Genomic DNA, 17,230 nt, shown 5'->3' with positions numbered 1-17,230 from the left:
AAAAATCATGTAACTTCACGTGCAAAAAATAGTGTTAATCTTATGGGTATACATATTTGTGTGCTTTTATTGGTAGCCAATGGAATTGTATTTTCTCTTACCACAAATAAAATCAAATAAACCTATGGCTTTGGCCATTTCCAAAGAAAAATTTTCCTGTTTGCTTTGGATAGTATTTGTGACAGGCTCTGGGTGTAAGTGATATGATCAAATGTATATTATATACCAATTGGCAAACCTTTTACTGAAAATAATCTTATAGAGAGCACATCACAAAATGGTTCAATCATTTTTTTTCCCCTTCTGACAAAGGTCAGGGAGAAATGAGAGCTGTGTTTGATTTAAATGTTAAATAGCAGTTTCTCTGCTGTTGCTGATCCAGGCTAGAGAGCCATCTGGTTTTTCTATCCTATTCAATACAGTTAATTAGACAGGCGTGCCATTTACTGGAGAATAATCAATTACTATGGGAGGAACCTTGGAGAGAACTGTGTAAATTGACCGGTACTCAGTGAATAATAGCTGATTGATATGTCTCTTTCTCCATCAGCAGATATTGGGGAATATTAACTGCTGTGCACACACACATACACACACGTTACACTTACACACACGTATCATATACATATATTTTACTTAGAGAAGTGGAGCGGAGAAATTGATCAGAAAGAGATTTCTCTGTTAGCAAAGAACCTAAGACATATTCTGGGTTATTTTTGGAGTATATCTGTAGATGGCCTGTTCCTCCTGCATGCTAGAACTTTTTCCTCTTTTTAACGTGGATTTTGGGTGGGTGAGAAGTGGGAGGCATTTTTTTGGTTTCAGGAGTTCTTGGAGGGGACACTGGGCATTATAGCAGTCTACCAGAGTAGGGAGTATTATGTGAGTGACTGTTTTCTCTAAAGGTTAATAGATTGACAGAGGACATGTGGGCAAATAAGATAGTGACAGGGTGCTAATATGGTTTTTTTTTCTTTTTGGTTGTTGGTGGTGGTGGTGGTCATGGTGGTGGTTCCTTGAAATCTATTAAGAGAAGCAGTTGTTGCTCTGTCCCTGTGCTTGAACAAGTTAATATCTCCATACTGACAGTGGATTAGATAAAATGCACTGGCCGCAGGTTAGCTCTACTTAAGATGACTGGGCTGCATCAAGATCAGTAAACAGGCTGCCCTCTTGGGCTACGGAATGAATGAACAGTGAGAGGTGGGGTTAGAGTGTAGCCAACCTTTAACCTTTGTGGCCAGCTGGGAAGGATTGTGGATGGTGTGGATCCACACAACAACTTATGCTCATTTTTGCATTGGTATCACCCATCTTACCCACAAAGCCAAGTTAAAATTAAGTATGTCTTCCACTGTCTGATCTGAAGTAGGCTGTGGGTCTCCTACCTCATCCTATCCCCCATACCTCAAAGCATTTGGGGACGTGGGGCTTCTATTGCCTAGATAATGGACTCCCTAAAACATTCTTTCTCATTCGGAGCCCTGCCCTATCTATCTCTGTTAGGATACAAGGTGAAACACTCATGTGAAGTGAGTTGGTTTTTTTTTTAATTATTTTATTTATATTTTACTTTTGGCTGCGTTGGGTCTTCGTTGCTGCGCGTGGGCTTTCTCTGGTTGCGCGAGCGGGGGCTACTCTTCGTTGGCGGTGCGCGGGCTTCTCATTGTGATGGCTTCTCTTGTTGAGGAACACGGGCTCTAGGCACGCCGGCTTCAGTAGTTGTGGCTTGTGGGCTCTAGAGCGCAGGCTCAGTAGTTGTGGCGCACGGGCTTCGTTGCTTTGCGGCATGTGGGATCTTCCCGGACCAGGGCTCGAACCCTTGTCCCCTGCATTGGCAGGCGGATTCTTAACCACTGCACTGCCAGGGAAGCCCCCTGAAGTGAGTTTTTAATTTATCACTCACCCCTCAGTCAGAGGCTTCAGCCTCCTTCAACCTGGGAGGAGAGGAATCTTTCCAGCTGCTCTGATGATGTTAAATGTATCTCTGGACTCAGTCCACTTGAAATGATGTTTATTTCTGCAAAGGTTTAAAAAGAAAGAAAGGGAAGGGAGGGGAGGAGGGAGAGAAAGAAAGAGAGATAAAGGAAGAAGGAAAGAGAGGAAGGGAGGGATGGAGGGAGGGAAAAGAGAAAAGAAAAAAGAAAAGAAAAAGAGCTCCTTTGGCTACCTTGTGGGTTTTTTGTTGGTGGTGTTGTTTGTTTGTTTGTTTGTTTGCTGCTGCCACGCGCATGCAAGATCCTCAGTTCCCCAACCAGGGATCAAACCCGTGCCCCCTGCAGTGGAAGCACGGAGTCTTAACCAATGGACCGCCCCTACCTTGTATTTTAAAATAGCCCAGAACTCTGTCCCTTCTCCTAGAATATTCTTCTGTTCTTCTCCCAGATAGCCATATAACTTGCTCCCTCATTTCCTTCAGGGCTATGCTCAAAATGCCATATTATCAGAGAGGCCTTCTGTGACTACCCTGTATAAAATGAAACTAACCACCCCCAGCACTCCCTACATGCCCTAACCTGCTGTTTAATTTTTCTCTGTAACACCACCACTGGACACATTACATACATATATTCTTTTTAACTTTTTTTCCCCTACTTACTCTTCACTCACATTATATATGCATAAAATTCTTTTCCTCTCCCCACCCAATGAAATGTAAGTCACATGAAGGTAGGGACAGGGTCTTTTTGATCAGTCCTTTCCCTGGGACAGTGCCCAACACTGTAGACATAGTAGACATTCAGTAAATACTTGTTTAATGAATAAACAGATGAACTCATTTTTATTTCACTCTCTCAGCAGTATCCTAGGCAGCCAACTTTTAATGTTGGAAGGGGCCCAGCAGACAACCAAGAAATGCCATAAATGAATTCCTCAGGGCAGTTTTGTGATTCCGGTGTGTGTGAACAGTTAAACAGTCTGACTAGCCGGCAGTGGGTCGAGACCCCCTCCTTGGATATTATCCTGAGCTGTTCCCTTGTGGTGGCTGCAAGAGGAAGAAAGGGGTCAGGAGTTGCCCTTGTCCCTGAGAGGAAGCCTGTACATTGTACTCATTTTCCACCTATTTCTGGAGCTGTCATACTAAATCCAAGAGGCCTCAACTCTGTGGGAGTTTTCTTCCTTCTAAGGCAGCCTTGTGCGTCAGCTTTCTGTCTGGGAGTCCCCTTTTACCTTTTCATGGCTTTCCCTGGTGAATAGTTGAGCAAATGGGAAAGCACTGATCCTTTGCAATGAAATAGTAAAACCTCTGATAAGCCCAGCCTTGGTTCGCTCTTTTTTAATATTTATTTTTCATTTGTTTAGTCTGGGGAAGATATTGGGGAGGGGTGTGCACAGGGTAACAGGAATTCTCTATATGAAGTTTTATAGCCTCTTTTAAACACAGAGCATGAAATGAGCTGTTGAGTAATAAATATGTTTTATATATAAATTATTAGTGACAGTTCTTTTGTGTTCCCTCCCCCATGTGTCTTAATTTGGGTTCAGGTTTCAGGTGCAAGTAATTTATTTGGAAATGCAGTAAATATCAGAGGAGTGGAAAAGTGAGATAGGGAAAAGAAGGATGATTCAGTGAGCCAACTACAACTGTGGGCAATTGGAGTTTGATTCTGAGGGGAAAGGGTATAGAACACACACTTCAGGGTTATTCTCCCTGGGATCTAGGCAGCTGGGATATGAGTCATTGCTGGAGCCTGCTCTCAGGGAGTGTTCATTCCCTAGAGTACCCTGCAGCCTCCTGAGCTTTCGAGAAGCCCTTAGGCAAAGAGATATGGATACTGGCAGTTGGAGATCAGGTACACTAAGCAGTAAGGCCTGAGGGACATGAGCAGGGTATGAAAGAGTGAGTTACCCGTGCTTCCTGTTTCTGTTAAAACAGTAGACTACATGAGCACCATAGCTTTATCTTTCCTCTTTCCTTTGCCTTTTTCTACCACATCTTTACCTATGGGCGGCTCAGGGCTCAAATCTGTCTTGCCTTGACTTTTGTGAATCAACAGGCACCTTATTTCTCATAATGGCACCTAGTGATCTCGACTTCATGGCAGGGTAGCTGTGTACCTACATGTGTATTTTCTACTTGGTTTAAGCTCCTTGAGAACCCAGGTACTACCTTATATATCTTTGTAAACACCAGAGTGCCTGGCATATAAGTGCTCGGTTCGTGTGTGATTAATGAATTTTTCCCCCTAACTATTGATAGTAGGTAGTTTTGCCAAACAGGCTGTGAGAGAAAAGCCTTTGGGCTCCTGAATTCCAACTTCCTAACTTCAAACAAGGTAGTGTCATAAACTGGAGGGAGTTACTGGATGGACCCTAAGTCAAGACAATGAGGGTTCATCTTTTCTTTTTTTCTTCTATTTTTAAGGGAAAATTTTTAAGTATATTGTAGTGATAAGTACATTAACATTGTTGTGTAACCATCAGGAGCATCTGTCTCCAAAAGTTTTTCATCTTGCAAAACTGAAACTCTGTACCCATTAAACACTAACTCCCCTCCCTCCCCTGCCCCCAGCTCTTGGTAACCACCATTCCACTTTGTCTTTATGAATTTGACTACTCACTTACTCTAGGAACCTCATAAGTGGAATCATACAGTATTTGTCTTTTTGTAACTGGCTTATTTCACTTCTCATAATGTTCAAGATTCATCCATGTTGTAGCTTGTGTCAGAATTTCCTTCCTTTTAAAATCTGAATAATATTCCATCGTGTGTATGCACCACGTTTTGTTTATACATTCATCTCTTGATGGACACTTGGGTTGCTTCCCTCTTTGGCTGTTGTGAATAAAGCTGCTATGAACATTGTTATATAAATATCTCTAAGAGATCCTGCATTCAGTTCTTTTAGCTATATACCCAGAGGTGGAATTGATGAATCATATAGTGACTTTACTTTTAATTTTTTGAGGAACTATTTTCCGTTTTTTTGATAGTAACCATCCTAATGAGTGTGAGGTGGTATCTCCTTGTGGTTTTGATATTAATTTCCCTAATGATTAGTGATGTTGAGCATCTTTTTGTGTGCTTGTTGGCCATTTGTATATGGCCATTATACATTTCTTCGTTGGAAAATGTCTGTTCAAGTACTTTGCCCATTTTTAAAATCCTGAGGTCTTTGGTTTCTGTTGTTGAGGAAACTTTTAAGTTGAAGTGTAACATAATTAGACTTTGAGTTTCCTTATTTTCAACATACTTATTTAGTGACTTGTCAAGCAACCGTGAGCCAGCAGTTTAGGGACTTTCAGCTCTGACCTGGCTTCCATCATTCCTTCACAGAGTAATCATAGAATCTTAGAACTAAGTGAGCCTCAGAGGGTATCCTAGTCTGTTATGGCTGCCACAACAAAATACCGTGGACTGGGTGGCTTATAATGTCAGTAATTTCTTTCTCACGTTGTGGAGGCTGGAAGTCCAAGATCAGGGTGCCAACCTGATTGGGTTCTGGTGAAGGCCGTCTTCCTGGTTGCAGCCTGCTGACTTCTCACTGTTTCCTCACATGGTGGAAGGGCCTAGGGAGCTCTGCCGGGTCTCTTTTACAGGAGTGCTAATCCCATTTATGAGGGCTCCACCCTTAAGGCCCAATCACCTCCCAAAGGCCCCACCTCCTAATATCACATTGGGCATTAGGATTTGAACATGTGAATTTGGGGGGACACAAACATTCAGACCATAACAACGAGCAACCAGATGAGGAAACTGAACCCACTTCTTTTTCAGCTGTGCCCTGAGCCAAATCACCTAGCCCCTGTGGATAGCATTTTCTTCATCTTTGAACATGAGTTTCTTTCCCTCCTTTCTCATGTTATTACTAGTGTTTTGAAGACTGGTAAATTGATTTTTAATGATTACGAAGTATTTAGTAATGTATTCATTAGGCATGAGGTTGTGTATATGTTGGACTTACACTTTTTGGATGTTCGCAGTGTCATTTTTAAGTCAGAAATTTTCTTTAGAAAACTGTAGGCCTTTATTTTTCTAGGGGAATAAGCAGATGGGACCAAACGGCAGGAAGTAATGCTGACCTAAACTTAAAGCAAAGCACTTTTGTTAATCTTTGGAAATAAATGAACTCTCAGAATTGCTCACTGGTTGCTACTAGACAGTGCTCTTATGAGTCCTAATTAAAACAGGTCTGGCTTAGTTAGTGTCCTCTCTTTCTGAGATCAGGCAGTTTGAAGCTGCCTCATAAAAGGGGATTGCTTATGTCTCTGGCATTAACTCATAGCTGGGTTGGCAATGGCTTCCTGCTCAAAGATGTAGATGACAACAGGGAAGTTCAGGGTGCTTGGGCTTGCATAAAAGATCTCTGGGAAGCTCCTAAATTTAAAAAAAATTTTTGAGAGATTGGTTCAAGATGGCAGAGTAGAAAGACGTGCTCTCACTCCCTCTTGCGAGAACAACAGAATCACAACTAACTGCTGAACAGTCATCAACCGGAAGACACTGAACCTCACCAGAAAAGATACCCCACATCCAAGGACAAAGGAGAAGCCACACTGAGACGGTAGGAGGGGCGCAATCACAATAAAATCAAATCCCATAACTGTGGGTGGGTGACTCACAAACTGGAGAACACTTATACCACAGAAGTCCACCCACTGGAGTGAAGGTTCTGAGCCCCACGTCAGGCTTCCCAACCTGGGGGTCCGGCAACAGGAGGAGGAATTTCTAGACAATCAGACTTTGAAGGCTAGCGGGATTTGATTGCAAGACTTTGACAGGACTGGGGGAAACAGAGACTCCACTCTTGGAGGGCACACACAAAGTAGTGTGCACATCGGGGCTCAGGGGGAAGGAGCAGTGACCCCATAGGAGACTGAACCAGACCTGCCTGCTAGTGTTGGAGGGTCTCCTGCGGAGGCGGGGTGTGGCTGTGTCTCATTGTGAGGACAGGGACACTGGCAGCAGAAGTTCTGGGAAGTACTCCTTGGCGTGAGCCCTCCCAGAGTTCGCCATTAGCCCCACCAAAGAGCCCAGGTAGGCTTCACTGTTGGGTCAACTCAGGCCAAACAACCAACAGGGAGGGAACCCAGCCCCACCCATCAGCAGACAAGCGGATTAAAGTTTTACTGAGCTCTGTCCACCAGAGCAACAGCCAGCTCTACCCACCACCAGTCCCTCCCATCAGGAAACCTGCATAAGCCTCTTAGATAGCCTCATCCACCACAGGGCAGAGAGCAGAAGCAAGAAGAACTACAGTCCTGCAGCCTGTGGAACAAAAACCACATCCACAGAAAGATAGACAAGATGAAAAGGCGGAGGACTATGTACCAGATGAAGAAACAAGATAAAACCCCAGAAAAACAATTAAATGAAGTGGAGATAGGCAACCCTCCAGAAAAAGAATTCAGAATAATGATAGTGAAGATGATCCAGGACCTCGGAAAAAGTATGGAGGCAAAGATTGAGAAGATGCAAGAAATATTTAACAAAGACCTAGAAGAATTAAACAACAAACACCTAGAAGAATTAAAGAACAAACAAACAGAGATGAACAATACAATAACTGAAATGAAAACTACACTAGAAGGAATCAATAGCAGAATAACTGAGGCAGAAGAACGGATAAGTGACCTGGAAGACAGAATGGTGGAATTCACTGCTGCGAAACAGAATAAAGAAAAAAGAATGAAAAGAAATGAAGACAGCCTAAGAGACCTCTGGGACAACATTAAACGCAACAACATTCACATTATAGGGGTCCCAGAAGGAGAAGAGAGAGAGAAAGGACCCGAGAAAATATTTGAAGAGATTATAGTCAAAAACTTCCCTAACATAGGAAAGGAAATAGCCACCCAAGTCCAGGAAGCGCAGAGAGTCCCAGGCAGGGTAAACCCAAGGAGAAACACGCCGAGACACATAGTAATCAAATTGGCAAAAGTTAAAGACAAAGAAAAATTATTGAAAGCAACAAGGGAAAAACGACAAATAACATACAAGGGAACTCTCATAAGGTTAACAGCTGATTTCTCAGCAGAAACTCTACAACCCAGAAGGGAGTGGCATGGCATATTTAAGCTGATGAAAGGGAAGAACCTACAACCAAGATTACTCTACCCGGCAAGGATCTCATTCAGATTCAATGGAGAAATCAAAAGCTTCACAGGCAAGCAAAAGCTAAGAGAATCCAGCACCACCAAACCAGCTCTACAACAAATGCTAAAGGAACTTCTCTAAGTGGGAAACACAAGAGAAGAAAAGGACCTACAAAAACCAACCCATAACAATTAAGAAAACGGTAATAGGAACATAATATCGATAATTACCTTAAACGTGAATGGATTAAATGCTCCAACCAAAAGACAGGCTCGCTGAATGGATACAAAAACAAGACCCATCTATATGCTATCCACAAGAGACCCACTTCAGACCTAGGAACACATATAGACTGAAAGTGAGGAGATGGAAAAAGATACTCCATGCAAATGGAAATGAAAAGAAAGCTGGAGTAGCAATACTCATATCAGATAAAACAGACTTTAAAATAAAGACTGTTACAAGAGACAAGGAAGGACACTACATAATGATCAAGGGATCAATCCAAGAAGAAGATATAACAATTATAAATCTGTATGTATCCAACATAGGAGCACCTCAATACATAAGGCAACTGCTAACAGCTGTAAAAGAGGAAATTGACAGTAACACAATAATAGTGGGGGACTTTAACACCTTACTTAAACCAATGGACAGATCGTGCAAACAGAAAATTAATAAGGAAACACAAGCTTTAAATGACACAATAGACCAGATAGATTTAATTGATATTTATAGCACATTCCATCCATAAACAGCAGATTACATTTCTTCTCAAGCACGCACGGAACATTCTCCAGGATAGATCACATCTTGGGTCACAAATCAAGCCTCAGTAAATTTAACAAAATTGAAATCATATCAAGCATTTTTTCTGACCACAACGCTATGAGATTAGAAATCAATTACAGGGAAAAATAATGTACAAAACACAAACACATGGAGGCTAAACAACACGTTACTAAATAACCAAGAGATCACTGAAGAAATCAAAGAGGAAATCAAAAAATACCTAGAGACAAATGACAATGAAAACAAGATGATCCAAAACCTATGGGATGCAGCGAAAGCAGTTCTAAGAGGGAAGTTTATAGCAATACAAGCCTCAAGAAACAAGAAAAATCTCAAACAATCTAACCTTACACCTAAAGGAACTAGAGAAAGAAGAACAAACAAAACCCAAAGTTAGTAGAAGGAAAGAAATCATAAAGATCAGAGCAGAAATAAATGAAATAGAAACAAAGAAAACAGTAGCAAAGATCAATAAAACTAAAAGCTGGTTCTTTGAGAAGATAAACAAAATTGATAAACCATTAGCCAGACTCATCAAGAAAAAGAGGGAGAGGACTCAAATCAATAAAATTAGAAATGAAAAAGGAGAAGTTACAACAGACACCGCAGAAATACAAAGCATCCTAAGAGACTACTGCAAGCAACTCTATGCCAATAAAATGGACAATCTGGAAGAAATGGACAAATTCTTAGAAAGGTATAACCTTCCAAGACTGAACCAGGAAGAAATAGAAAATACGAACAGATCAGTCACAAGTAATGAAATTGAAACTGTGATTAAAAATCTTCCAACAAACAAAAGTCCAGGACCAGATGGCTTCACAGGTGAATTCTGTCAAGCATTTAGAGAAGAGCTGACACCCATCCTTCTCAAACTCTTCCAGAACATTGCAGAGGAAGGAACACTCCCAAACTCATTCTGTGAGGCCACCATCACCCTGATACCAAAACCAGACAAAGATACTACAGAAAAAGATAATTACAGACCAATATCACTGATGAATATAGACGCAACAATCCTCAGCAAACAGAATCCAACAACACATTAAAAGGATCATACACCATGATCAAGTGGGATTTATTTATCCCAGGGATGCAAGGATTCTTCAACATATGCAAATCAACCAAAGTGATACACCATATTAACAAATTGAAGAAGGAAAACCATATGATCATCTCAATAGATGCAGAAAAAGCATTTGACAAAATTCAACACCCAGTTATGATAAAAACTCTCCAGAAAGTGGGCATAGAGGGAACCTCCCTCAACATAATAAAGGCCATATATGACAAACCTGCAGCAAACATCATTCTCAATGGTGAAAAACTGAAAGCATTTCCTCTAAGATCAGGAACAAGACAAGGATGTCCACTCTCACCACTATTATTCAGCATAGTTTTGGAAGTCCTAGCCACGGCAGTCAGAGAAGAAAAAGAAATAAAAGGAATACAAATTGGAAAAGAGGAGGTAAAACTGTCAGTGTTGGTAGATGATGTGGTACTATACATAGAGAATCCTAAAGATGCCACCAGAAAACTACTAGAGCTAATCAATGAATTTGGTAAAGTAGCAGGATACAAAATTAATGCACAGAAATCTCTTGCATTCCTATACACTAATGATGAAAAATCTGGAAGAGAAATTAAGGAAACACTCCCATTTACCATTGCAACAAAAAGAATAAAATACCTAGGAATAAACCTACCTAGGGAGACAAAAGACCTGTATGCAGAAAACTGTAAGACACTGATGAAAGAAATTAAAGATGATACAAACAGATGGGGAGATATGCCATGTTCCTGGATTGGAAGAATCAATATTGTGAAAATGACTATACTACCCATAGCAATCTACAGATTCAGTGCAATCCCTGTCTAATTACCAATGGCATTTTTTACAGAACTAGAACAAAAAATCTTAAAATTTGTATGGAGACACAAAAGACCCCGAATGGCCAAAGCAATCTTGAGGGAAAACAACGGAGCTGGAGGAATCAGACTCCCTGACTTCAGACTATACTACAAAGCTACAGTAATCAAGACAATATGGTACTGGCACAAAAACAGAAATATAGATCAATGGAACAGGATAGAAAGCACAGAGATAAAACCACGCACCTGTGGTCAACTAATCTATCACAGAGGAGGCAAGGATATACACTGGAGAAAAGACAGTCTCTTCAATAAGTGGTGCTGGGAAAACTGGACAGCTACATGTAAAAGAATGAAATTAGAACACTCTCTAACACCATACACAAAAATAAGTTCAAAATGGATTAGAGACCTAAATATAAGACTGGACACTATAAAACTCTAAGAGGAAAACATAGGAAGAACACTCTTTGAGATAAATCACAGCAAGATCTTTTTTGATCCACCTCCTAGAGTAATGGAAATAAAAACAAAAATAAACAAATGGGACCTAATGAAACTTAAAAGCTTTTGCACAGCAAAGGAAACTACAAACAAGACGAAAAGACTACCCTCAGAATGGGAGAAAATATTTGCAAAAGAATCAATGGACAAAGGATTAATCTCCAAAATATATATGCAGCTCAATATTCGAAAAACAAACAACCCAATCGAAAAATGGGCAGAAGACCTAAATAGACATTTCTCCAAAGAAGACATACAGATGGCCAAGAAGCACATGAAAAGCTGTTCAACATCACTAATTATTAGAGAAATGGAGATCAAAACTACAATGAGGTATCACCTCACACCAGTTCGAATGGGTATCATCAGAAATACTACAAACAACAAATGCTGGAGAGGGTGTGGAGAAAAGGGAACTGTCTTCCACTGTTGGTAGGAATGTAAATTGTTACAGCCACTATGGAGAACAGTATGGAGGTTCCTTAAAAAACTAAAAATAGAATTACCATATGACCTAGCAATCCCACTACTGGGCATATACCCAGAGAAACCCATAATTCAAAAAGACACATACTCCCCAGTGTTCATTGCAGCACTATTTACAGTAGCCAGGTCATGGAAGCAACCTAAATGCCCATCAACAGACCAATGGATAAAGAAGTTGTGGTATATATATACAGTGGAATATTACTCAGCCATAAAAAGGGAGGAAATTGGGTCATTTGTAGAGATGTGGATGGATCTAGAGACTGTCATACAGAGTGAAGTAAGTCAGAAAGAGAAAAACAAATATCGTATATTAACACATATGTGGAACCTAGAAAAATGATACAGTTGAACCAGTTTGCAGGGCAGAAATTGAGACACAGATGTAGAGAACAAACGTATGGACACCAAGGGCAGAAAGTGGTGGGCTGGGGCGAGGGTGGTGGTGTGGTGAATTGGGAGACTGGGATTGACATATATACACTAATATGTATAAAATGAATAATAAGAACCTGCTGTATAAAAAAATAAAATAAAATTCAAAAATTCAAAAGAGTTTTTTTTGAAAAATTGTGGTAAAATATACATAACATTAAACTTACCACTAAAACCATTTTAAAGTGTACAGCTTCGTGGCATTAAGTACATTCACATTGTTCTGTAACTATCACAACTGTCCATCTCCAGAACTTTTTCTTCTTCCCAAAGTGAAACTCTATACTCGTTGAACTGTAGCTGCCCATTTCTCCCTTCCCCCCAGTCCTTAGCAACTACCATTCTGCTTTCTGTCTCTATGAATTTGACTACTCTTGGTTCCTCATGTAAGTTGAATCATATAACATTTGTCTTTTTGTATATGGCTTATTTCACTTAGCATAATGTCTTCAAGTTTTACCCATGTTGTAGCATGTGTCAGAATTTCCTTTTTAATGCTAAATAGTATTCCATTGTATGGATATATACCACATTTTGTTTATCTGTTCATCCATTGATGGACATTTAGGTTGTTTGGCTGTTGTGAGCCTTCTTCTCTGAACATTGGTGTACAGATATCTCTAGTCCCTGCTTTCAATTCTTTGATATATACCTAGGAGTAGAATTTCTGGGTTATATGGTAGTCCTATGTTTAACTTTTTGAAGAACCTCCATACTGTGTTCCACAGTGGCTGCACCATTATGCAGTCCCACCAGCAATGCGCAGTGGGTGCCAACTTCTCCACCTCCTCACCAACACTTGTTTTCTGTTTGTTTGCTTTTGGTAATCGCCATCCTAATGGGTGTGAAGTGGTACCGCATTGTGGTTTTCATTTTCATTGCCATAATGATCAGTGATGTTAAGCATCTTTTCACATTATTGGCCATTTGTATATTTTCTTTGGAGAAATGTCTGTTCAAGTCCTTTGCCCATTTTTAAATCAGGTTGGTTGGTTGTTGCCAAGTTTTAGCCAATTAGCCTTTTGATTTGCAAATACTTTTAAGAGAGTGTTTGCTGTGTGGTGCCTTACGAGTGAATATATGTACATTTATCTTGTTTATTTTTTAAAAACCTTTTTCTGTATAGATAGATAGGTAGATAGATTATCAATCAATACATAAGTAATAAATAGATTTTTTTTTTTGTCCCAACAGTATATCCTTTCAGGCTCTGATGACTTCAACCTGTACATGTGGAGAATTCCTGCAGATCCAGAAGCAGGTGAGTGTATCCCAAGTATGAACCTGCTGCTAACGTTGGCTCTATTGACCTCCTGCGTGCTGTGCCCTGAAAGGGCAGATCTGTAGCAGTAGAGGAAGATATTTCTCTTTTAATACAAAAAATTTTTTGGAAAGTGACCAAAGTAAATTTTGAAATAAAAATTAGAAGCCAGATTTAGCTATAACCTTCATGCATACCCTTATCTGACATAATCATGCTCAGATTTTTTTCCTCCTAAGAACTTTTCTTTAGACTTCATAGATCTCCTTTATGTCCATTTTCCTCTCTCCTGTTTCACACTTGGAGTATTATTACCTTGCTTTTTACATGCTTTTCCTTTATTATTCATGTGCACATTCCTGCTTATTACTCTACAAACAGTTGTTAGGGCCTCTGCCTTTCTTTTAGCCTCCCTGGTGATGTTAGGTAAAGGGAAACTTTCTTTGTTGATGGACAGATGTATTCCCTGGAGTTTGGCTAACCCCAGACATGAGAGAAATTAGGAAGAAATATTTCTGCTTTTGCTCTAGATGTATTCTGAAAAAGAGCCTGCTGCTTTCCATAAATTTGGATCTAGGCCATCTGAGCTTTCAGGCAGCACAGACCGTTCTTCATTCTTGATAATAGTGTCTTCACATGCTCAGATGAGTGTTACTCTGGTTGCTTCCTACTGGTAGAAAAATGTCTATTTTTTGTTCTCAGGACAGCTCAATACAGCCATCTGCTCCAGGTGATACATGGCATCAAACTGGAAAGTGGCCATCAGGAAAGTAATAGCGGACTGTGCTGATTATATTACACAAAATGTGTCTAGTGCTCAGAGTTTAGGAAAGTTGTTGGCTTGCCTATTGCTGAATTAACAATATTGTTACCTAACATCTGCCTTTCAAAACTTGTTGAGGCTTACTTTTGGAAACTATCCTGTTGCTGTGGTCTGGTTACTAAACAAGTTACAAAAGGTCTTTTTCCCCTTCTGGAATTTGGAAAGCATGAGTGAAGCATCTTACCTTTGAAGCACAACCAGATGGGACAGCAACAGTCTATCTGAACAAAAAGTGATGTTCCAGCACTAGAGATAGTTCTGTATTAAGTCTCCCACCCCCGTAAGTCCTAGATTGATTAGCTGAGAAATAATCTTTGGGCTTAATTGTATCTTTTACCTGATCTTGAAAAGCTTTTCATTATTAAGTCAATGTGGCTTTTAAAACAGAAAGTGGATCATCCCCTCCCCCAGGACTGTTCTCTGGAATCTTTTTCATGTTTGTATTGAGAGAAGGGGGAAGAATTAGCAGTAGTATTGTAGATTTTTTTCACCTCCTGCTGATTTCTGTGCTGACTTAGGGTACGGGCCACTGTTAGGCTGTCTTTATATGTAGATGGGTATGCAATCTCTGGGTTGGCAGGGACCCTCATAGCTGATTTAGGATTCCAGTATCAAAACTGGGAAATAGGTGCCTGGACCTTCCAAGGATTGTATAGGCACAGCTGGTTTAAAGGAATCCATTTCTAGATTCTCAACTTCCATATGTATTGTCCTTTCCCACCTCCCCTTTTCCCTTTGTCCTTCCCCCACTTTACAGAAAAACAAACAAACAAGCAGACAAACAAAAAACACCAGAAAATCGGAAGTACTCCAGAAATTTCTGGCCACTTGAACCTTGGCATGGTGCATTGCCCTTAAGATGTAAAAACCTCTAAGGTGCCAAAAAAGCTGAAGTATCCTTTAATCATAGGGCTATAACCCAACCCTCCACCATCTTCTACCTTATCTTCTTATGCACTTACAATAAATTTCTCCTTTTTATAATAACTGGTTTTTATAAAACATTAAAAGTATATCTGTTTTGATCAGTTGTGTTCCAGTAAGTATTGTAATGGTAACTCAAATCCAATACAAAAATGTTAACACTTAGAGCCTTACAGTCACAGTAAATAAAGAAAATTGTAAATTTGTAATTATATTTTTATTGGTGAAACTGATAGATTTTCATTAAAATATATTAGGTTGAAATCTGGGGGGAGGTAGGTAAAGTAGAAATATTATTTCAAGGAGGAAAAAGGAATGATGTAAAATTTCTATTAAAAAATAAATTGTTAGATGTCAGATTCCACGTCGGATGCAGTAGGTAGCTCCCATTGCAATAAGTACAAAAGTCAAATTACAAAAGCCATATTTTTAAAGATGTCAGAGAGCTGTGGTTACAAAGTGTGTGAGGAGAACTGAAGTTCAGAAGAAGGAAGAGCCCTTCCGAACTGAGCAGAAGGTGCTGGCCGTGTTCTTTCCTGAGGGCATCTGTGCCCAGGCTGTAGTTTGGGCTGCCATGGACAGACTGTACCAAGGTCAAAAGAAATCAGAGTTTTCGATGGCCACATGCGTTGATAGGATAGACTGGGTTCTAGAGGAACCTCGAACACATGACCAGTCTTCCCTATAGCACATTTGCTGGGTGCTGGGGTTGCCCTAGGAGCTAGGGGGCTAGGCTGGAAAGCAGAATGAAATGCCCACAGTATACAGTGCTTAGGAGACAAAGTTGCCCTAGTGGGAGGGTCCTGCTCCACAGGGCATTTTGAACCTACTTGGGAAAGGATGATAAAGAGGTAAGATTAAAACCTCCAGAGAACAGAATGTTCAGAGCAGAGAACAGAGGTTTGACAGGCTCTCCATCAAAAGCCCAAAAGGGCTACACTTGAGGATGGAGCTGGGCCAGAAAGGCCAAGTGTTAATATCCTACAATCTCCTGGTACGTAAGCAGGACACGAACTTCCATTAGTGGAAGAGATCTGCAACAAGCACCCTACAGGTCTTGCTTTGAGACATTTGAAACCAGAAGTAGACTTGGGACTTCCCTGGTGGTCCAGTGGTTGAGAATCCGCCTTCCAATGCAGGGGACGCGGGTTCAGTCCCTGGTCAGGGAACTAAGATCCCACATGCCGCGGGGCAACTAAGCCCACGCGCCACAACTAAAGAGCCACCGTGCCACAACTAGAGAGAAGCCCTTGTGCCACAATGAAAGATCCCGCATGCCTCAACGAAGATCGCGCATGCCGCAGCTAAGAACCAATGCAGCCAAATAAACAAATTTTTATTTTTTCAAATAAATATTTTTTAAAAAAGAAGAAGTAGACTTATTCAACCCAGCGCTGACCTGGTTCCTTCTGATTGGATTGAGGGTGATCAGCCCCTTCTTTTCTGAAGAGTGGAATGGGTAAATGCCATATGGAGGAAACGGCTTTCGTCTCTGTATTAGTTTGCTAGGGCTCCCATAACAAAATCCCACAGACTGTAAACATCAGAACCATATTTTCTCACAGTTCTGGAGGCTAGATGTCCAAGATCAAGGTTCTGACAAGTTTGATTTCTCCTGAGGCCTCTCTCCTTTGGCTTGCAGATGACTGCCTCCTCATTGTGTTCTCACATGGCCTTTTCTCTGTGTACACACATCGCTGGTGTCCCTTCCTCTTCTTATGAGGACATCAGTCTTATTGGATTAGAGTCCTTCCCTTATGACTTTGTTTAACCTTAATTATCTCCTTAAAGCCCCTCTCTCCAAATAGTCACATTGGGGGTTGGGGCTTCAACATACGAATTTGCAAGAGACACAGTTCAGTCCATAGCAATCTCCATGGTTCTTTATCCTCAATGTCCAGCATACGATAAAAAATTATGAGACATGAAAATGTGGTCAGTAATCAAAAGAAGCCAACCCACAATATTATCTAAATATTGAAGTCAAACAGTCAGGAACTTGAAATATTGTAAATGTGATAAAATAGAAATGAGGGATGGACAAAATGGATAAAAAGATGGAGAATTTCAACAGAGAATTGGAATCTGCCTAGAA

General features: G+C 40.5%; 1 protein-coding gene across 2 annotated transcripts in view; it reads left to right on the top strand.

The window, feature by feature from the left end:
• The window catches only part of DCAF5 (DDB1 and CUL4 associated factor 5), a 105,124-nt gene that overhangs the window by 66,381 nt on the left and 21,513 nt on the right, over nucleotides 1–17,230 (top strand). For both annotated transcript variants that reach the window (XM_036842461.1, XM_036842462.1), the window contains exon 7: nucleotides 13,322–13,388. In XM_036842461.1, the coding sequence (XP_036698356.1) occupies nucleotides 13,322–13,388 (67 nt within the window). The remainder of the gene's footprint in view (nucleotides 1–13,321; nucleotides 13,389–17,230) is intronic.

The sequence above is a fragment of the Balaenoptera musculus genome, chromosome 2 (assembly GCF_009873245.2).
Source record: "Balaenoptera musculus isolate JJ_BM4_2016_0621 chromosome 2, mBalMus1.pri.v3, whole genome shotgun sequence".
NCBI lineage: Eukaryota > Metazoa > Chordata > Mammalia > Artiodactyla > Balaenopteridae > Balaenoptera > Balaenoptera musculus.
This window is presented reverse-complemented; position numbering and strand designations above follow the sequence as displayed.